General features: G+C 33.0%; 1 protein-coding gene and 1 non-coding gene across 3 annotated transcripts in view; one reads left to right on the top strand and one right to left on the bottom strand.

The window, feature by feature from the left end:
• The window catches only part of LOC149224118 (fluoride export protein 1-like), a 40914-nt gene that overhangs the window by 2376 nt on the left and 15444 nt on the right, over nucleotides 1–23094 (top strand). For both annotated transcript variants that reach the window (XM_089386007.1, XM_089386006.1), the window contains exons 2-3: nucleotides 6991–7390; nucleotides 20034–20111. In XM_089386007.1, the coding sequence (XP_089242133.1) occupies nucleotides 7025–7390; nucleotides 20034–20111 (444 nt within the window). In that variant the 5' untranslated portion in view covers nucleotides 6991–7024. The remainder of the gene's footprint in view (nucleotides 1–6990; nucleotides 7391–20033; nucleotides 20112–23094) is intronic.
• Nucleotides 5455–5536, bottom strand: TRNAS-GCU (transfer RNA serine (anticodon GCU)). The gene has a single exon. It is a non-coding gene; the product is annotated as a tRNA-Ser (tRNA).

The following is a 23094-nucleotide window of genomic DNA, read 5'->3' as shown; positions in this document are numbered from 1 at the left end:
TCTGTGAAGTCAAAACCCTTGCCACATCATATATATATAATTTGGGAGGACATAATACCGCTCTACCTGAGAATCCATGATTTCCTCGTTCTGGTCCGTGATTTGAACATAAAATCGGACGTATGAACGAGTAAAAATGATATTACGTTCAGTCTGAAACTTGGAGTGCCTCGGATTACAAGATTTGGGAAAAACAAAAATTCATTTCTAACTTTGACAAAAAGAAAATTAAGATTCATGTACCTCATTTAGGTTTTGTCAAGGAATGGTCACTATACAGCTACTATTGATATACACTTTATACTGTGCCATGTGTTGTTTTCCACCCCCATCCGGTAAACTTTAACTACTTTAACTTTGAAAGCGTCATTAGTAGAAAACATAGACGGCTGACCATGAGTATATTTTCAGAGTTTGGAGGATGTGGTACAAAGGTTAAGTCGTTTGGTTCCTATAAATTTTATGGTCTAATCTTAAACAAGAAAATGTGGTAAATTTTAATTTTGAAAGCGTCATAGTAAAAAACAAACATGGACGGCTGACAATGAATATACTTTCAGAGTCTGGAAAATGTAATACAAAGGTTAAGTAGTTTGGTTCTTACAAATATTATGATCTAATCTCAAACAAGACTATGTATACGAGAGTTACTCAACAAAATTTAAAAAAAACCAAAAAACCATTCAAATGAAAATCATCGCCAGAGTTTTACAAACCATTCAAATGAAAATCATCACCAGAGTTTTACAACCTAGATATCGGAAGTTATCCAACCAAACAAGGCCTTTTCAATTGAACGTCATGCTTGCCCATAATAATCAATTCACCATTCCAACGGTTGCTTGGATCGCTTTAGTCAGAGAGGTTCTTGTAGTTGGGGCTAGAGAATTTTAACTATTATAAAATAAAAAATAAATCAGATAAAAAAAATTTAATTATTTTTGTACCCAGTAATAAAAAGGGAGTTGTTTTTAGTGTGGGTTTTTTTGGGTTTTAAGTTAAATTTTGATTTGTGTTATTTAAATTAGTTTTTTGATTGTATATATGACTTCAGCATCTTGAAAAAATTTCAGAGTACTTAGATTGTGCAAAGGTTACCCATCTCATATGTGATTTCAATAAATTCTTGCCCTATTTTAGAGAAATTAAACCAAAAAATTCACCTGAAAAACTTCCAAAATATCTCACCAAAAACAACTCTAAAAAGAATGAAACATTCACCCTCCTATATATTTTTCTTCTACAGTTATTTCTGCACCTGATTAATTTCTGGCTTCGCTGATATGCTACCACCAACAAATGTTTTCTGTCCATGCACTTCAACCAGATTAGGTAGTTGGAAATGAACAGATATGTCATTTGATTCAATGGGCTCATCACTTGGTGATTCCTTGTGCGGTATTAAGCCTCTCGAAACCATTACCTTTAAGAAAAAGTTACCAGTGATATGCTAGATGTATGTTATTTTTAGGTAGTGCTCAATATTTCATAATTATTGGGAACCGCGTTTCAGCGTGGCTCGAGAGATCGCGCTTCTCTAAACTCATACTTAAACTTAATTTCATGGTAGATTTTAAAAATCTAACATGTCCATTGAATTTCGAAATATTTCCTAAATCTATTTATATTAATATAATTAAAATATATCTTATTTATATATAAAGATTTATACTAATCTGATAAAAATATATCTTATTTATATATAAATAAAAGCTTTTTAAAAAATCAATATTGATGCTTTTGTGATAAAACAAAGTTAGAAGTTTCTATTAGCAGAATGCTGTCCTGAATTCATAAATATTTTATGTCCTAAAGTTAAAACAAAAAGATCACTGTAAAGGTATTAAAAACAATAAATGACAGAGAATAACAATGAGGCATAACAGCACAGGAGATGGCTTTAATCATTATTAGGCTGTAATGATTGCGAGTAACTAAACCAAGGCTATGAATTTTCGCATTGCTGCTGATGTAAAACAATTACTGTATCAGGCTAACTCTGAAATCAGTTTGGTTAGATATTGAGGACTATTTTCGGTTTACTAGGCCTCTCGAACTTAAAATCAAATATAGAGATCCTCAGCGATGCACTGATTCCTACGGAAGTACACTTTTACAGCATGTCTTGAAATTTGTACAAATTTATTAAAAGATTATCAAGAAATTTATATAATTGCAAAAGCGATCAAACTTAATAATAATATATTTATATATTAAATAACCCCTGAGTTGTAAGTAAAATATTACTTTGCATTTTTTTAACCTTTACAATGCCGACGAAGAAAAGAACCATAAAGGTAATGAATTTAAAAGTTATATTGACCTATTAAATAGTGTATTTGAAAGTAATAAAGACATTAATTACAGTCAAATTTTCATATACATTTTGTTTATCACTTCATGTAATGATGCATTAAAAATTGTACCGGCCCAGCTGTAATAATCGAGGTAAATATTATAAAAGAATTATAAAAATGATGTATTTAAAAAATATATAGCCCCTGAGTTGTAAGTAAATATTATTATGCATCCTTTTAACCCTTTACAATGGTGACTAAGAAAAGAACCATAAAAATAATGAATTTAAAAGTTCTATTGACCTCATAAATAGTGTATTTGAAAGTAATAAAGACATTAATTATATTCAATTTTTAAATTGAGGTAAATATTATAAGAGAATTATAAAAATGATGTATTTAGAAATTATATTAAGATAATAGATGATGTATTTGTAAGTAAAATTAAACATTAATTATATATAAATTTTGTTTTAAGAAGATTATTTTGTTTGAAGAAGATTGAGGTTAATATTATAAGAGAATTATATTAGATCTAAGACTTTTGTGATCCATAATGTAGATATAAGTCTTTCGAATTAATCATATAGTTAAGATTTGGTCGATGTTTCGAACCAACTAATGTGGTTTATCCTCACGACAAGGTGAGAAATCAATACATCTGAGGGAATAAATAGCAAGAATGCATCATTGCCCAAAGTTAGTTGTTGGAAATTAGCCATTAGGTAATTTGTTAAATAAATATTTTATTTAGATATTATAAATTGATAATATTAAATTTAGTTAGAAACTAGCTATTAAGTAATAAATAAATATTTATTTGGTTTTGATATTATAAATCAAATATTAATATTAAATATTATATTATTAATTTTAGTTCTTATAATGGTATTATCTAGAAATAATTATTTTTTTCTAATATCATGAGTCAAACCCCAACAAACTTTATTAGAAAAATTTAATTATTTCCAGATAATACGATTATAATAACTAAAATTAATAATATAATATTTAATATTAATTTTCAATTTATAATATCAAAACGAAATAAATATTTATTTATTACTTAACAACTAGTTTCTAAATAAATTTAATATTATCAATTTATAATATGGAAATAAAATATTTATTTATTACATAACAACTAATTTCTAACTAATTCAACAAATTACCTAACGGCTAACTCTAGGCAGTGATGCATCCTTGCTATTTATTCCCTTAGATTTATTGATTTCTCACCTTGTCTTGAGGATGAACCACATTAGTTGGTTCGAAACGTGGAGCAAATCCTAACAAAGAGAATTATAATTAGCAATTGTCTTTAAAAGTGAAGGAATAGAAGATTTGGGAAAATCATCTAGGCACTCACTCCAATGTAAGCATCATTAATCATTTCTATGAGTGGAGCTAAATTACTTCTCGATAAGAATATGTAGATGAAGGATATCTAAAGCCATATCTAAAGCCACTCAGAGAAGAGACATTAGAAAGGGGCATACAAATCTCTAAATAGGACTCCACCTATTAGATTTTAAGGATTGATGAATGGAATTAGACTACTATTAGGATTGAAGGAGGCATTTTTGGTATTTAAACAAAAGTCATGCTAGTTCCTTTGATACAGTCTAGTGTTGGAGCAAGAGGAACGGGAATGACAACAAAGGTGGTGGAACTGGAGTAGAGTGATGCTCTTCCAGAGGTGGAAAGAGAGACTCTTCCCGGAAAAACAATCTAATTTCGTTAATCATTTTTTGGTTAAGTTCACTTTTATCCTAGTTTTGATCTTTTAGGTTCTAAGTTTTGTAAATATGGGAACTATGATAATATAAAAGTCTTTTTAGAAGGAGAAAAAGGAAAATCCTTTTGTGGTGACCACAATTACATTAAAAAAAAATGAAACAGGAGTTATCTTCTAAAGTAGACAATCTTAAATTCACCAACCAATTTCTAGGTGATGCTTGTGAAATCCCAAGCACATCCTTGAATGGTTCAACTCATTGTCCAAGTCCTCATAATTTGCCATTTTGGGGTAAGAGTTGCACCAATAACATTGATTTTGGCAAAAGCTTTGATAGATTACAGGCACATCCAACCCATCAAAATAATTAAAAAATATTGCAGAGAAACCACATTACTCCATGATTAATTTACAAAAATTAAATATTTCTTTACACTTTAGCTAAAGCTCCATCACATATTTGCGTTGTTCTTAGCTATAACTATATATTCCCTCGTATCATAATAGAATGTAATCATAAAAAAATAAAATATATTTATAACTTATATATTAATAATATATATTTAAATTTTGTCTAATAATTATTATAAATTTACTTTAATATATATATATATATAATTATAATATTATATTATATTATATTATATTATAGTTTTAAAATAAATTAATTTAGAAGTCAATAAAAAAAAAGATTTTAAAATTTAGAGATTAGAATCTTTCATTTAAAATGAGATTTAGAAAACTTAATAATTCGAACATAACATTGAAAATTATACAAAGTGTTATTTTTCTTTCTCAAATAAATAAATTATTATTTTGTGGAATTTGAAAAGTGTAAATGATTCTCTGATTATCGTTAATCGAAAAGAAGGGTGTATCTACACCATTTTCATTACTTTTTGGAATATGAAAAGCTTAAATGATTCTTCACGTAACCTCGATGGAAAAGAAGAGTATATCAACATCATTAGAATAAATCGAAAACGAGGATGGAGAATCATGAATTTTTTTATAATATTTTATATAAATCAATAATTTTTTATTATAATAATTATTATAAAAATTTAAATATATATTATTTTTTTTCCAGCTAGTAGTCTAAGTCCAGGCCCCACTTCGTTTGCACAAGGAATATGTACAATGCACTTGGATGGGACGCCATCCTTACTTAATTCACCCAGAATTAACACCGCCATTGTTACGCCCCACATAAACACTTTCGTAGGAAGCCCCATTGTACGTCTAGCAAGAATTAACACCGCCATTGTTACGCCCCACATAAACACTTTCGTAGGAAGCCCCATTGTACGTCTAGCAATTACGCTGACCCCAGTTACAAAAGGCTTATTCGTCGCCTGAGAGATTCGAACTCTCGCGGTGAACCCAAATTACGCTGACTCCCGTTACAAAAGTCTTTTGCGTCGCCTGAGAGATTCGAACTCTCGCGGGGAAACCCCATGTACTTAGCAGGCACACGCCTTAACCACTCGGCCAAAGCGACAACTATTGAACGGATTCAAATATATCATATAAAATAAGTATATTAGATATTCCATATCTTCGAATTCCACGTGTCAGTATCTGTGTCTATGAAAAGACCTTGAAGAGTCACAGGCCGACTAAACACTCGCAGACAGTTGAAAGCGACCGGGCGTTATCCAAAACTAATCACCGGCTTGCTATCTATGGCGAAATTCTAATTTACTATATCACGGTCTTATAACGAAATAGAAATTTAATGCTCCAATCCCCTCCCTTCCCGTCAAGTAAATATGGAAACAAATGGGAGACTGGAAACAGATTGGTTAGTTTGGAAAAGGCTTAAATCAGAAATGGGTTTGTACATTTTGTATGGCAGTAGTCTATAAGATTTTTTGAAAGTTTTTCCGGCGATTTTTTCCGGTGAAAATCCGGCAGTAATTTATTGGAATCCAAATTGATAGCTAATTTCTGCACAATGAAAGCGTCCCAGGGGTTTTTCAGGGTGCTGAATCCGAATATACAGTTAAAAAACCATTTTAATCATCTCAATTTCTTCCGCCGGATTCCGTCACCGGAATCTCAAAAAGTCGCATTATAGACAACTCCTTTTGTATGTTTAGAGTAGAGTAGTGGAATTCGAAAAATATTTTATTTTAGAATCTTATGCCTTTAAAGATACAATAAAAAATTGTGGAAATATATTAACATTTATTTCTTTAATTTATTGACATTATTTTTTCGTTAAAAAAATTGTTAAAAACACTCATCAATTTAAATTACAAATGACGAAAAACAGAAAATAAACATTAAAATATCGTTGAAAATTATGCCGCTGCGAGCACAGGTCACAGGTCGGAGCAAATGTTTGATTACTCTGCCACTACGTATGGTTCACATCTTTCATAAAATACGACTAAGGGTTCCCATCGCGTTTGTCGATCTTTATACTGTTATAGTGAATTTTGCTTTGTTATTAATCACTTGACTTGAGTTTAACATCTGATAGTACAAATTTAAAGGAAGGATGATAGATTGAGCATATTTTACTATTCAAAGCTTTCTTTCATATTTAAACTATAGATAGCAATCAATGGAATTATGACTTCTCAAATATCCTAAAAAATTATAAATGAATTTCTTACCTTTAATTTTGTCTAGTTTCAAAATAACTAATTTATATGCTTTTTGGGATTATTTTAGGTCATTCACATATATATTTGCTGAAAATTAATTTTTATGTTAAACAACTTATCCTATCTTTTTTATTATGCATTATTTGTATAGAGCTATTTTAAATTATATTAGAAAGCTAAAATTTCAAAAATATATCATAAATCATTCTCTAAAAATCTCTATAGCTTTAAATTGTCTTTTCATAAATAATAATTTTATAATAAATTCATATATAGTTTTAAATATATTTGGTTTTAAAACTATAGTTGGATGGTTGCTAATCATTGGCGATGGGTGTAGATTGGAGAAAGAAAAATCGTTGCATTGCCTGGAAATGGAAATGACAAGAGACAGAGAGGTCCGACGCAGCTACACATGGCCAGTGCGAACCTTCATAAATTTTAATGGTGAAGTTTCATGTGCTGCAACAATTGCAGAAGAAAATGAATGCGAGAGAATGATTGCAGAGGCAGGTGATGACGGTGGGAGATCGTTGTCCAGAAGAAGAAGACAAGGAGATATAAATGTTTTAGAGATGGGATTAAAGGACGGTGCACCAGACGACGCTTCTTCAATATCGTCACCAGCTCATAGTCCACAACGGCCTCCTCCTCTATCGGACAATCGTCTACTCGTGCCATCGTCATCAACAGGAGCAGGAGGACGCGATCAACCACCAAGCTTATCGCAACTACCAGAGGTTGGTTTTTTATTTCCAAGTTAATTTGATAAAAATATTATTCATATGACACCCCAGAGTTCTAATGATGAGTAGACATTAACGCAAATGAGCTGGTAGCAATAACATGAAACATGGATATAAATAGGCACCCTCGCTGAATTCACCCTTTTTTGGAAATTGGAATTTTCATTTTTTTAACTAATTCATGGTGTATTGAATTTAATTATGAAACTTAATATTTAACTATGAATTGATCTTTGTACTTTCACTGAAATCTCATTTAATTCCATCATATGATCTATCAAAATCAATCGATTCATACCAATGCAATATAAATATGGTTGATAACGTACCTTCATTTAGATTGTTTCTGTCTTTCGTCTTTGTTGAAAATGGAAAATGTTTTATCCGCCATCTGTATGTAAATTTTTAGATGTGATATTATTAAAAAAAATGAAAATATATGAAAATAAAGTATGTTCAACAAGTTTATAGGGTTTTGGATAGATAATACTTAGTTAAGGCACTCCTTGATACGAAATCAAGGGTTCAATTCCTTGTTCTGATCAGGGGTTCTGTTAAGGAAATTCATGTGAAGTCACTTGTTCAATTCCCCGCTCCGATCGCGGGGATATATTGGACATGATAAAGATGTAGTCCTACCAAGCTTACCAAAAAAAACATGTTCATAGGTTGTGTGTGTTATAGCAAAATAAAACAGGTTGTGCATGATTAAACAGCTGGTTGTGCATGTCATAGCAAAATAAAACAAGTTGTGCATGTTATAGCCCGAACTGATAGCCAATTAGGGTTTAAGTAACAAAACCCTAGCCATGGCTAATATATTGGTTTATAATAACCAATAAAACAAGTTGTGCATGTGATAGCAAAATAAAACAGGTTGTGCTATAATAGCCAATTAGGGTTTAAGTAATAAAACCCTAGCCATGGCTAATATATTGGTTTATGATAACCCTCGATATTTGACATAAAGAGGCTTGCACAATTGGAATTGCAAGTCGTATATAAAAGCCATAATGTGAGCCTCATCATTGGGGCCCTAACTGGTAAGCTTCAATTGATCGGAGAAGATGGGTATTCAAACTTAGAGGTCAAGTTGAAGGGAAAATTAGAGGACTAAGAAGAACCAGAGAAATGATAAAACAGGTTGTGCATGTTATATCACAACCTGATAGCTAATTAGGGTTTAAGTAATAAAACCCTAGCCATGGCTAATATATTGGTTTATGATAACCCTCGATATTTGACAGAAAAGAGGCTTGCACAATTGGAATTGCAAGTTATATATAAAAGCCATAATGTGAGCCTCATCATTGGGGCCCTAACTAGTAAGCTTCCGTTGATCAGAGAAGATGGGTGTTCAAACTTAGAGGTCAAGTTGAAGGGAAAATTAGAGGACTAAGAAGAACCAGAGAAGGAGTGTAGGAAATCCAAAAAAGAGAAATTGAGTTCTAGTGTCACATTCATAGTCTCTCTTCAAACTGAAAGCAAAGGTGGACATGAAGTTGTATTAAGGTGAGATAGATTCTTTGAAATTAAATCATCAGTTGCAACAGTTATAGGTTTATCTTTTTGTTCACTACATAGAGGAGGAATAAAGAATTTCATTTGCTTGTTTGAAATTAGAGAGCCATGCCTTGACCTAGTGGGAAAGTCACACACAAACCTTTAAGTTTGAGGGAGATACTCCAGTAAATAGGTAGTAGGATTTTAAAACTTTCATCAACTCCCAATCCTACCCTATTAGGTAGGTAGAGGACCAATGGATCTAATGACATTACTTCAAGCAAAGACAAGGATAGAGTGTATAGGAGCACGCCACAGAATTTAGGAAGATGGAAATAATGATGGATATTTGTCCCAGAAACCGAGATGTTCTCCTTAAGTATCTACGGGGTCTACACATCCATTTAGGAAAGAAAGAGATGTTGATGAAACCAAGAATGTTGGACACGACTTTTGTGTAGGTCCTCGAGTATCTGGGGGGTCTACACAACTATCTGTGAAAGAAAGTGACATTGTTCAAACTAAGGATGATGGATAAAGGTTGTGTACAATTGAAGTATTTAGAAAACATAGTCATGAAGAAAAGGAAGTCTAGTGATTCAAAGCAGAAGGAACACTAGGCAGCTTCTAAGCACAAGGGATTAACTCAATGAAACTCTGACATAGCATGTGTGTTCATGGTATACTAAAAAATACCCTTAATTTCACTACATATTGCAAAATACCTCTAAAAATCACTTTATTTAACCCCTTACCAATATGAACCCAATAGACCTTCCCAATTAAAAAAAAAAAAAAAAAAAAAAAAAAAAAAAAAAAAAAAAAAAAAAAAAAAAAAAAAAACTACTTTCACCATCTATTTTTTCATTAATATTTTTTATCCCCCTTTATATTTTTTCATTAATTTTGAGCTCCATTTTTTTATACACAACATATAAAAATCCATTACCCCTATTATATGCTCAATATATTATTTCATTTTTTCCTAAATATATATCCCCCAATATGAATGCATGTGGTATGGTATTGTTCCCCTAGTGAAGCCCCGATGCTTCTAAGGAGGGAAAGAAGAAGAACAAATGGAGAAAGGACATGAAGACAACAACTTCAACACCAATGTAAAGATATGAGCAACCACTCTAATATTGTTGGTCACATAAGGGAAAACACAATGTCAAGAACCAAAAGAATGCCATAAAGAAGAAAAATATCATAGCCACAAATTTGAGAAATGAGTTGGAAAAAATATCAAACATGGATGAGAAAATACTCTTCACATTAATGAAAAGGGGATTAAATTTGAGTAACCTTTTTGCAACAAGAAGAGAAGGAGATAACCAATCTCTTCCATATACATATTATATATGTCAAGAAAACAAAAATTGATGATCTATTTGACTCAAGATCATAGGCTATAACAATGGATCTACTTAATAAACGTGGATTGGAGGTTCATGATCATCTTAGCCCATACCCGTTGGCATGGGTCAATAAGAAGATAGATGTAAAGGTAACCAAATAGTGTAAAATTAAATTTGCTCTTCCTACTTAATTTTATTAATGAAGTAGAATTGGGCGTTATTCCACTAGATGTTTGTGCAGTTGTGTTTGGGAGTCCTTATATGTAGATGAGGGATGAAATATTCATGCAAATAGACAACCATTACCGCCTCATCGAAGATACAACATCCTTCATCATCAATCCACACAAGGGAAAGTAAAAAATTTCATTGGTAAGTCCCAACCAAACTAACAAATTGATCAATTCCAATAAAAAGTATGTTTTATTATTATTATTAGAAAATTTGTTTGTAGAAGATTCAATGAGAACACAGGTATCTTTGGAGGGGTGTATTAAGGAACAAAGAAAACAACTGGAAGAACCACTTTAGGCATATATGGGAGTGTTCCAGAAGCCTAACAGGCTAACACTCAATAGGGAAGTGGAGGACAAGGTCTGATTGTTGCCAAACTCTCCATTGCCAAACATTAGGTTGTGTAGGTAGTCCATTCTAGAAGTAGACAAGGTAAGGAAATATTTGCATTAGTTGTCGGAGTAGGGTGTTATTAGATCAAATGCCTCACCATGGATCATACATCATAGTTGTGTTAAAGAAGGATGAGATTTGAAAAATGTGCATTGATTAAAGGGCATTAAACAAAAGTATGCTCAAGAACAAGTGGCCCTTTGCCAAGATTGATGGCCTATTAGACCAATTACAACAAGAAAAATACTTCACTAAGCTAGATTTAAAATAATGTATCACTAGGTTCAAGTTAGAGAAGAATATACCTAGAAGACCACCTTTAAATCATAGAAGGTTAGTATGAGTGGTTAACCATGGAATTTGATCTATGGAACATACCAATTACATTCATGAGATCACGAATGATGTAATATGCCCTTATATAGAATAATTTTTTATTGTTTATTTAGATGATATATTGATATATAGTGCTACCTCGGATGAGAACATCTCACATTTGATGTAGGTGATAGAGACATCCAAGAAGCACTAGCTACTGGAATATATCAACAAGTGTGAGTGTGCATAATAATATTTGGTGTATTTAAGCCATGTGAATGGTGGAGGGGAGATAAAGATAGATCTTGCCAAGATGGGGGCCATCATGATGTGGTTGGTGTTTACATATGTTTCTAATATCAGGAGTTTCTTTGGGGTATCATAGTACCTGAAGAAATTCATAGCCTCATTTTCAACAGTAGTTGAACCATTACACACCATAATAGCCAGTGCTAAGAGTTTCTAGCATGGGAAGGTTCAACAAAAGGCCATTAAAGATTTGAATAATAAAATCAATCAAGCACCAGTTCTTGCATTACCAAAATTACAATATCCCTTAAAAGTGGAGATAGATGCAAGACAAGAGTGGTCTTGATGTAGGGAGGAAGGCTTGTATGCTATCAATTTGAAGTTTTTCATGGGGAATGTCTCAACTACCTTACCTAGGACAATGAGCTTTATGCCCTAGTACAAACTATCAAAAAGGTGAAACATTATCTTATGGGAAAGGAGATAGTCATCCACATAGATCACCAACTGTTACATTACTTGTAGACCTCTATTAAGATACAACAACTAATGATCTGTAAACTTTCGTGGATATTCCACTTAACAATTCGTCACAACAGATTTGATAATATTATATTAAAAATCTGAGATTCTACGCTATTACAGTTTTATTTAATTTCTAGATCTTTAGATCTTACTATAATTAGTACATGCATGTAAAAGTAAATTATGCAGAAGAGAAGAGAACGACAAAATAATCTCACACACACATAAGACACAAGATATGCTCTCTGGGAAACCCTTTCGAGAGAAAACCTGGCTGGAAGGTGAGGCCACTTCACTCTCTTTCTCTGTTTGGAAATATGGCTACAGCTACAAAGGAGCAATGTATGTGGCCCGTGGGATGCTACAATGAACAGATCATATATGTGTGCTTTACCTCCTATTTCTCTTGGCTATCTTTCCTCAACTATGGAACAAAATTCTCTCGAAAGAATGGAATGCCTCTTCCTCCTAGTGGCCCAGTTTTAACACAACCCGATAGCCTACTAGTGGTTAAGTTTGACTACATCTACTCTTAACTAGAGTTACAAAATATACTCTTCTAGAGTCTTTTACATCACAAACACGTGGCTAGCCCTTTTTCCATGAATAATGGGGGCTGGCGCGACATCATCCTGAACTATAGGTGTGAAAATAGGAAGGTCAACTTCTGAGTGGCATAACTTTTGCATACAGACTCCGATTGATGCAATTCTTGCGTCGTTGGAAATTTTTTTGTGTGTAGAATAGCATAAAGCACGTTGCATTTGGGCGACAAATTTTACCCCTAAAAAATGTTGTTTGATGCCTCAAAATGCTTCCAGAATGTTTCAAACCCCGTTTTGCCAAATTGGGTTGCACCGTTAAAAACAATCCTGTGAGTTGATTCCTCCACTTTTACCACTCCAAATGCATCAATATGGATGAAAAACAATATAATGATCCAATTCGGATCAACTAGACACTACGAGTGGATGGTGTTTTTACACCATTTTCATTTAATGTTTTCTTTTATATGTGTTAAAATTGGGAGATAGGGCTAAATTCCACCTTGGGACAACTCATATGATGGAGATGACTATTGCATTAGATTCCTCTTTTTGAGAGGTCCAAGTTTGATATAAATATCATCTCATTCAGACAAGCAAAAGTGTGATTTTGAATTTATTCTCTCACATGTACAAATTGTTAAGGTTGGCCTCAGCTTAATGTAGCCTCAAGAAGCCCAATAGATGTGTCTCTTCACCCACATCAAAGTGTATAAATAGAAGAGACCTCTCTCCTCATTTGGACATCAATCACTCAATAATTCTTCTCTCTCTTCGATAAATTGGTTCATACAACTTGGGGATCTTTTCTCTCCCTCTCTCACGTGTGGTTGAAGGACGAGTTTCATGGGCTAATTGTAGAGTGAAATTTCAGAGTTTCATAACAGGTTTGACCAACATTGACCAAGGACTTATTGACCAAGTTTGACTTCATTTTGAGGGCATAAGTTCGATCTCCTTAGGCCGCATTTCTGGGCACATAAATTGAAGAGTTTTGGGCTAGTTAACCAGCATTGACTTCAGAATTAACTGTCGTTTGACCGCAAAAAATTGTAACATATTTTATCTCTCCTTTACCGAGTTTGACTGAGTTGTTTTGGGTTGAAGTTGACCTCCTGATGAGGTCGAGTTTGACCAAGGAAGACCAAGTTACTTCAAGGAATAATTGTTGTTGTTTTGATCAGCGTTGCCTTTCTGGTTAGGGTTGAAGTTTCACTGCAGTTGATTGCAGAATTTGACAAGGTTGGTTTGACTTTGTATTGGGCTAATCTATTTTACTTGTGTACTCTCTCTCTACTAAACTATTAAATAATAATAATAAGATTTGATCAAAGGGTTTTCCCCTAGATTCTACCAAATCTGGTGTCCTCTTGTCTTGGCTTGTCTTTTGCTTATTTTTATGTTCTATCTGCATTTACTGTCAATGCAATTAATGGTTAATGTGATTTCTACTGGAAATTATTGGAAATTGTCATTGGGTTGCTAAAGGAACATTGAAGTAAATTGTGCTAAGCATAGAACATACCATTTTTATCTAAAATTAACATGGTATCAGAGCTCAGGTGAAGACAAAGCCCAAGAAAGAGTGAGGAAAGAAATCACTAAGGGAAGTTGTTGAACAAGAATTTGAAGATAGCCTCAATGATGCCTACATATTACTTCAAATATGAGGACAAGATTAAGTACAAATCTAACTATCATGCATGGAAGATGTCTCTGGATTGAATTTGGAAGAGAATGATGTTATGGACTATGTCAAAGGAAGAGTGGTGGAGCCTCCTTCAAGTACACCCACCGCTGCAAAAAACAAAGTACAAGAAAGATGAGGTCAAAGCTAAGAAAATTAGTGTTGATTCCATTCACAAGCCTTTGGTTGCCTATATTTTTTATTTGGAAACATCTAAGTAGATGTATGACAAGATGCTTGGGATGTTCAAAGTAAATAATGCCAATCAAGTTCTCTTTCTCAAGAACAAGTTGAAAGACATCAAGATGGATAGAGGAGAATCCATTCAATCCTACTTCCTGAGGATTACCGAAATCAAGAATGATCTCCTATCTATTGGAGAAGTTGTTGGTGACAGGGAGCTCACTCTTATTGCACTTGCAGGCCTTACAAGAGAATGGGATGTGTTTAACACTACCATCCTCAATAGTGATAGGATTCCTGGATTTGATGAATTATTGTCTAGATGCACTCAAGAAATAAGGATGATGGAAAGAGACAAGCCCTAAAATGGAAATAATCTTAATGCCTTCTCTGCTCATGCTAAAAGGAAGAACGATGTTGGTCCAAGAAGACAAGGTCAAGCGTTCAAGCCAGGATTCAAAGAAGGAAGAAGAGGAAGATGCTTCAATTGCAACAGGTTTGGCCTCTTTGCTAGAGAGTGTCCTCACAAGAAGGATACTCCAAGGGATGATGACAACAACAACCACAACAACTACAAAGGCAATGGCAATCAAAGGAACAATAAGTTCAACAACAAAGGAAAGAGGAATGCTCCCGCTGCTCGATATGGAAATGGTCATCCTCCCAAGAAGTTGAGAAAATCCTGGTATGAAGAAACTAATGTTGTAGAAAAGAAAAAAGAATTTTATCTTATTTATACCCTCACCACTGCCTCTCCTCCGAATACATTGGATCATTGGTTGATTAATAGTTGTGCCTCAAGGCACTTCACTATGTACAAGGAGGCCCTCTCATACTTGGTTGAAAAGAATATAAATATGGAGATCATACTTGGGGATAATGCCACTTATCCCGTGAAAGGAATTGGGACTGTCACTCTTCACTTAAATAAAGGTCAAACCCTTCATTTTCAAGAAGTATTGTATGTATTTGATCTGAAAAAGAGCCTGGTCTCTATTTCTGTGATAGAAGATAAAGGTTTCAAGGTGATATTCATTGATGGCAAGGTTCGTGTTTGGCAAAGGAACCCAAAAGATGCATTTACACTTGGATTTAGGGTTGAAGGTCCCTTTTAGGTTGGAGGAATTTTGTTGGGAGCAATGATTTGTGATACTTTTCTTCAATCCGAATTATGGCACTGAAGAATTGCTCACCTTCATTACAAAGCCTTACCTGATGTAAGGAATATGGTCACAGGTATTACCAAATTCAACATGGATCACGAAGGAGTTTGTTAGGGTTGTGCAGTTGGAAAACATACAAGGGGACCATTCCCCTCAAGTGAAAGTCAAACTACCGATATTCTTTAATTGGTCCATTCTAATCTATTAGGTATGTTTCCTGTAACATCTTTAGGAAGATAGTTTGTACTATGCAATTTTTGTGGATGATTTCTCTCGCAAAACATGGATATATTTCTTAAAGAAGGATGAAGTTTTCAAATGGTTTCGCTCTTTCAAAGTCTTGGTCGGGAATCAAACAAGGAAGAAGATCAAAATATTGAGGACCGATAATGGAATTGAATATGAGTCAAATGAATTCAATGACTATTGTAGAGAAGTTGGGATTAGAGGGAGACCACTATTGCATTTACTCCTGAGAAAAATGGTGTTTCCAAAAGGAAGAATCGAACTATCATATAAGCCACCCGTTCCATGCTTCATGACCAAGGCCTACTGAAGTTCTTATGGGAAGACGCTGCCAAAACCGTTGTGTATATTCAAAATAGATGCCTGCATCAAGAATTGGACTTCAAGACAACCGAAGAAGTTTTCACTAGTAAGAAACTTGATGTTTCTCATTTTAGAATTTCGGGTTGTCCCATATATTTTCATGTTCCTAAAGAGAAAAGAAACAAACTAGATGCATCTAGTAAGAAAGGAACATTTGTGGGCTACAATGAAACTTGGAAGGCATATAGAATATATGTGCCTGGTCAAAGAGAAGTGGAATTAAGTCATCGTGTCTCTTTCGATGAAGATTCTTCCCTTGGGAAAGTTTGAGATCTTCATATCCCTAGGAAGGACAATGATGATGATGGAAGAAAGCAGGTTGAATCTCTCACAGATGATTTGATGCCTGATGTTGAAGGTTTGATGGATCCCATTGATCCACTTCCTAGTGATCCCTATACATCAAGAAAAAGACCTTTGTGGCTCAAATATACTCTTGAAGATGTTGAGAGACATATTGCACTAAGGGGGGCATTTCGTGAAAGAAAGAATCCAAACAGGTACCAAGGGTATTTAGTTTCCATGAGTACCATAGTACAATTTGAGTCATGTACATTTGAAGAAGTCATGAAGCACCAAGTTTGGAAGCATGCGATGAACGAGGAATATGATTCAATCACGAACAATGATGTCTCGGATGTGGTTCAAAATGGCTTTAAAAAATCAAACATGGAGCTGATGGGAGTGTTGAAAAGTTCAAGGCCAAGTTCGTTGCTCAAGGTTTCTCTAAAAAGGAAGGATTGGACTATGATGAGATATTTTCACTAGTTGCCTGATATACCACTATATGTTTGATCATAGCCCTTTCTACATCTAAAGGATGGAGCCCCTAGGGCTTGGTATGAGAGGACACTCTTGGTCTATTTGGTCTCCAACATGGTGAAATGAAGAATTCCACAGGAATTCCTATGAATAAAAGGATGCCACTTGGACTCCACATGGGTGATAATAACCCTAAAGGAAAATCTTTGTAACATTCTCTCTTGGGATTTGGAGGTGATAATTACAATGTTAAGAAAGGCTAAGAGCTATAATTGTAAAGATATTAGCAATGATCTCTTGATGGAGGGAGTTGATAAAAAGGTATAATCGCAGCAAGAAGGGGGATAAATTGTTGAAATTATAATTTGAAGCTTCAGAAGTCAAAGCTACAAAAGTAGAAGAACAGAAGACTCAAAGTGAGAATTTCCTCCCAAAATCAAGAGGGCAAACATGGGTATATGTGCATGTCCATGGAGAAAGATGATTATCTTACAGCCAAATTGTGATATGTAAAACACAACTAGGGAATAAGAATAAACATAATCTATGTTTCAAAGTGCATGAATCATATTTGTAATCATTCTCGAGCATGGAAAGAGACCAAGCCTATTACTTGTTATCTTTTCCAAATGGATTTATAGAGTATAATCTATTATAATGTGTGTGTGATTGATTTATTTAGCATTATTTTTCTCCATTTTTGTTATAGTATACAAGTATTGCACAATCAAAATTAGTGTTACACAATCATTTTATTTTTCTACAAAATTAGTTAAGATCTATGCTAGTCAATCACCTCTACCATAAGCTTAATGTTTATGGAGCATATATGGCCTCACAACCCTACCCCATAACTTCTTAAGGATAACTTCCTAACTTTGATAGTTCTAGTAAAAACCATAATTTTCTTGAGTAGATTTCATAAATTTTGAAATATTTATATACTTATTATATTAACTTGTAATGGATGTCATGTAACTCATTTTCTTTTATAAAAATATCCTAATAATAATAATTAACATTTTTCCAATTAATATATAGTAAAAATGGAATGAACACATAATTTGTTTTTTAACTTAACGTAATAATAGTATGGGTTTTTTCTTCTTTGTAAAAGGGAATAAATGTAAGCTTAGATAATGGTAGAAAAATGTATATGAAATTATTGTTCATGTAAGGGATGGAGCTAGTAAGTGCGAGGGGATCATCTTAGATCCTAGAGGAGAAAAAGAAACCACTTTTACAATAAGGGTTGGGGGATACCACAAGAAATCAAGTGGAGGCATTAGCATTGATACAAGGTCTAATGCTTCTATATTAACAATGAATTCAATGAATTTTGTTGATTTGGGATTTAATGATGATAAGTTGAAGAACCCTCACTATGTCAGATCATTATCATAGATCAAATATTGGTAAATAATTTTTCAAATTGTGAATTCTATCATGTTTTGTGAGGCACCTTCTTTTCATTACACACAAGTTCATAGACAAAGGGGTCTATTTTTCTTTGAGGATTCTTAGGACAAATCAGGGGAGTCTATCAATCCATTATCTCCCATGAACCATGCACCAACATATAACCTAAAGTTTGAATCCATAGGCAATATGGGAAAATATAATGAATATCCAAAGGTGGTTACTAATCTACAACATCCATAACACTCCCATTATGTCATACAATATGATGGAGGTGAAGGCCATAAAGAACATGAGGATGGGATCACTAATCCCATGTGGTGTTAACCATTGACTTTCTTGAAGCTTATTATAAACTCATTGCTTACTTGTTCACCATGCTTTGCATAAGTGTACTGAAGGCATATAGATCATCAATCCTAGACTCATTGTTCAAGTTGCAAGGTGAATTTTTTGGAAGCTTCAACTATGTGTTGTTTTGTGTGAAGGTGAGTGAAGGAAGATGGCTAGCTCTCATGGTCATTCTGATCGTTGCATTGTTTGTGAGAATTCAAAGCTAGGGTAAGGTAGTTGGAGATGTGAGAACCAATTCAAAATAGCTTGGGATTGTTTTTCTTTATATTCTAGAAAGTGGGAAGGCTAGAGGAAGGACGGGGAAATAAGGAATGGTAAGAAACATAAGAAAGAAAAGGAAAATTATGGGGTTCAATTACCAAATACATGTAGTTTAAAACCAATAGATGCACAGTAGAATTATTTCAAAATACAACAAATAGAAGATTGAAGAGGTAACAAATAATATAAACATATTGCAAGCTAGGATTTTAAAATTGTAGATTGAGAAAGAGAAGGATAATGAAGAGTACAAGTTGGTGGTTCATCCTTCCTTTCCAATTAGTTCTTTTGAAGGGAATATTTTGATGAGCGATAAGGATGTTATTATGTAAAATTCATCCAGCCAGGTAATGAAACAATCCTTTGTCATTCAAACAACCAAGTTTAGTAACAATCTAGAAGCACATAATAGGCCCAATTATCACTATTTTTTCAATAATGCAATGTTTTAGAAATGTGTGATTTTGTTAAAATAATTTATAGAGGCATACAACTACGAAATAAATAATGATAAAAAAAAGCTTTAATCAACATCTAAAATAAAAAGTAATAAAAAAAAATAAATTATGTTCGATGCTTTTAACTTTAAAAACTTATAAGGTTTATATTATCTTGTTAAACAATTTCATCATATTGACATAAATTTTAATTATTTTTGTAAAAAAAAAATTAAAAAAATTTCAATTCACTTTAATAAAATAATAATTATACACAAACAAACCTGAATCAAGACTCATTTAACAAAAAGATAAAATATCTTTTTCACACTGTATTTCATGTTTTTTTGTGCAATGCTTCTGATATTATATCATATTCATATAACGTTATACTTAATCACGTTCCGACTAACCAGACTCTTTAAACCGTTTCTTTTAATTTGGATATATAGCAAATGAATCTTTCGAGAGATAATGACAACCAACTTGATGACTTAATCCATTTTATTAGATTTGGTTGGTTGAAATAATTGTTTTTTAACATTATTTATAAATTAGTTTGTACACACTTCTTCTATATTGACAACTAATAATCGCTGTTTATGTATTGGTTTTTGGATTCCTTCAATGGTAGGGTAATGAGGAGCAACTTTCATGCATCATGGAATCTCTATCAATTCTTACTTATCTGGGAGCTTTTGGTATTATCGGGGTAAGATTATAAACAACTTTCTCATCAAAATGTTTATGCTTTCCCATCTATATGGCAAATGAACAAATTAGTCAATGTACAAAATGACCTTTCACGTTGATTTAAGTAGTTTTAAAATACAAGACCGTAAAGGTATATACTAGAATGCAAAGGGATGATCGTTATTGGATATACAACGTTCATAATAGAGGTGCTCTTTGTTCAATTATAAGATTAAGGTTAGAAAGAGTTGCTTTATAATGCAATAGTTTCTTTATAATGCAATTTTAAAACACTCAAAAATCTATGTTACAACCCTTTACTATCAATTTATTTGATGTGATCACATTTTTTGGTTGATAGGTTGAAAACATTTAGCAAATAAAATAAGCTTTTGGCTATCATTTTTTTCTTTCCTTTTAATGCTAATTTAATTAATAATTTTAGTTATTCATAGAGTTTTTTTTTTAATGTATAGTTATTTAATAAATAGGATATTTTCATATAAGTTAAATATTTTAAGCTATCATTAAAAAATAGATTAAAAACTAGTAGACCAGTGTATGATAAGGTTAAAATTTCAAGGAAACAATCCACAGTTAACTAATGTTGCCACTTCAGGTAATATAGTAATGCAAAAGGAAAAAATATATATAAGTTTCTCACAATCAATTATCAACAAATGACTCTCCATGCTCTTTAAATAGAGATCATAGACCAATTGAGTGTAGAGTCATGGATCAGTATAACGAGGAGAGTATGAGTTGTTGGATAAATTTATGTCAAGAATATATAATTATTTGGAAACTAGTCGAGTCTTGTGTCTTTCAACACTTCCATTTTATGCATAATTAACCCTTTACACCTATTTACATCTAATAAGTGTTCTCTCTTTCCGAAGATGCATAAGATTCCAAGTATCATTCACCATTAAGAAACAATATTCTTCATTTTACTATGTCCCAATATGGATGGCCAAAAGCTTTTGCAAATCTTTTTGGATCATTTTCTCTCACATTTGAGCCAAAAGAGACGAGGCTCACTAGAATTGTAATTTGCACAACATTGATTTGTAGGATCACCAACAAGATCACTGATTGTTTCTTTTTTTTATATGAACCCATCGGAAAAACAATGGTGTTGGTGTACGTTCATGTTCAATGAACCCAACTAGAAGAAGGTGAGTAGGCAAAGGGGCATTTCCATCCTCATTGTCATCATCTAAGGAAGAAACTATACTAGGATCATTAACAAAAAATTTGGGGATGGAAGATGGGACAAATGCCAAATATGTCACAAACATTAAATTAGGCTCATAGGTTGAAATATTTTCATGAAACTTAACATCTCTCCTAATAATAATTTTATTAGAATTAGGTTGAAGAAGTCTGTATCCTTTTACATCTTCAAATTGTCCAACAAAATTGCACTTCCCGCTTTTAGGTCACATGATTTTTTTCTCATTAGAAATGTTATTTGACATGCTTCACTCTCAAACACATGCCAAGTGGATTAAATCTAATTTAAATTTACTCCATGATTCTTTCAATGTTATATTTTCTAAATCCTTTGTGGGAATATGATTGACTATGTAATTGACACAATTAGTGGTTTTTTCCTAATAATGAAGGCTTAATTCCTTATATTGAATCATACAATTTGTCGTTTCCTTTGATGTGCAATTATTTCTCTTAAATTATACTATTATTTTTTAAATTGTTTTTCTATAAGGGCCTTATAAATAAAAAATATGTCAAAAACCTCACTCTTAAGTTTTAAGAGATAAACTTGAGTGCATATGGAGAAGCCATTAATGAGAGTTAAGAAATACTTAAGTCTATGGTATTAGTGGGGTTCATACTACATATATTGGGAGTTGGACCTTCCTCCTCAAGAGAAAGGCCCTCTAGGTGATGAGAATGATGTGGACTAATCCCAACCACTGTGGTTGCAAAGGACGTATGCAAAATAAAAAGAAATGAAACATAAGGAGAACTAGACTTGACCAAACAACATAGACCTAGCAAACCTAAGGAGCAAGCAAGAAAACCAATGGATCAAAAGGGTCTTCCCTTAGTTAGATCTTAGTTTATTAGGGCCCAAGTCAATTGTGAAGATAGGGATGGGTTACGTTGGATTCTTTCATAACGGTTATGCACTTGATGCAAGTACCCTTAAATTATGTGTGGGCACCCTTTAGGGGATCCTAGTGAATACTGATGAATGTTTGTTTGAGGTACAACAATTATGTCACACTCGTCATCACTTGTGTAAGGTCACTATGATTATGGGCACTACGGTTACCACATACAACTAGCAAACCTAGGGGGATAGTCATGGGTAGGGTCCACACACAAGGGCAAGGTATCGAGCATGCAACCTCCCAAAAGAGATCTTGATATGTATATAAATCACGCCGCCAAGAGAAAATAAAGTAGGGTGATTAGTCCACCAATCCCAGCGTGATCTAGTGCTTGACACTTGTGTTAGAAGGGCTTCCCATGAAACATTTGATTTTGACTAGATTTACACTTCCTAACTCAAGATTATAGCATTTGTTTTTTATGGCCTTGGAAAGTTTCCTCACCAACCTATTCCAAGGCCATAAAATCCTAAGCTAATGTTGGTTTGCTACCAAAGAAATGAAAAATGTTTGATTAATTTTATTAAATTATTGCTTTTAGTGGTTGTTTTTTAATTTAGGGGAATATGGCATGAAACTTGATGGTATTTTGACTTGCTTCAAGGAAAGAGATGAAAAATATGAAAGTGAAATCTTTTCTTTCAATGAAAAATATTTGTAAGATAGCTAGATCTTTCTAATGTAGTATGAATACACTTCACACAACTCTCTCCTTTATGAGTTTTACATATAGTAATAGATTATAATCTAAAAGATTAAGCAATCAAAGAAAAATCCAAAGGAGACAAAAAGAAACACACCCAAAACCCAAGATCCTACTTACAAGAAATCATGGATCAAACAAGTGAATCCAAGGATTAT

Source organism: Pinus tabuliformis, chromosome Q, assembly GCF_031772625.1.
Source record: "Pinus tabuliformis cultivar Carrire ecotype Pingquan chromosome Q, CPIR1, whole genome shotgun sequence".
Lineage (NCBI taxonomy): Eukaryota > Viridiplantae > Streptophyta > Pinopsida > Pinales > Pinaceae > Pinus > Pinus tabuliformis.
The sequence above is the reverse complement of the archived record's forward strand: the minus strand, read 5'-3'. Positions and strand labels throughout refer to the sequence as shown.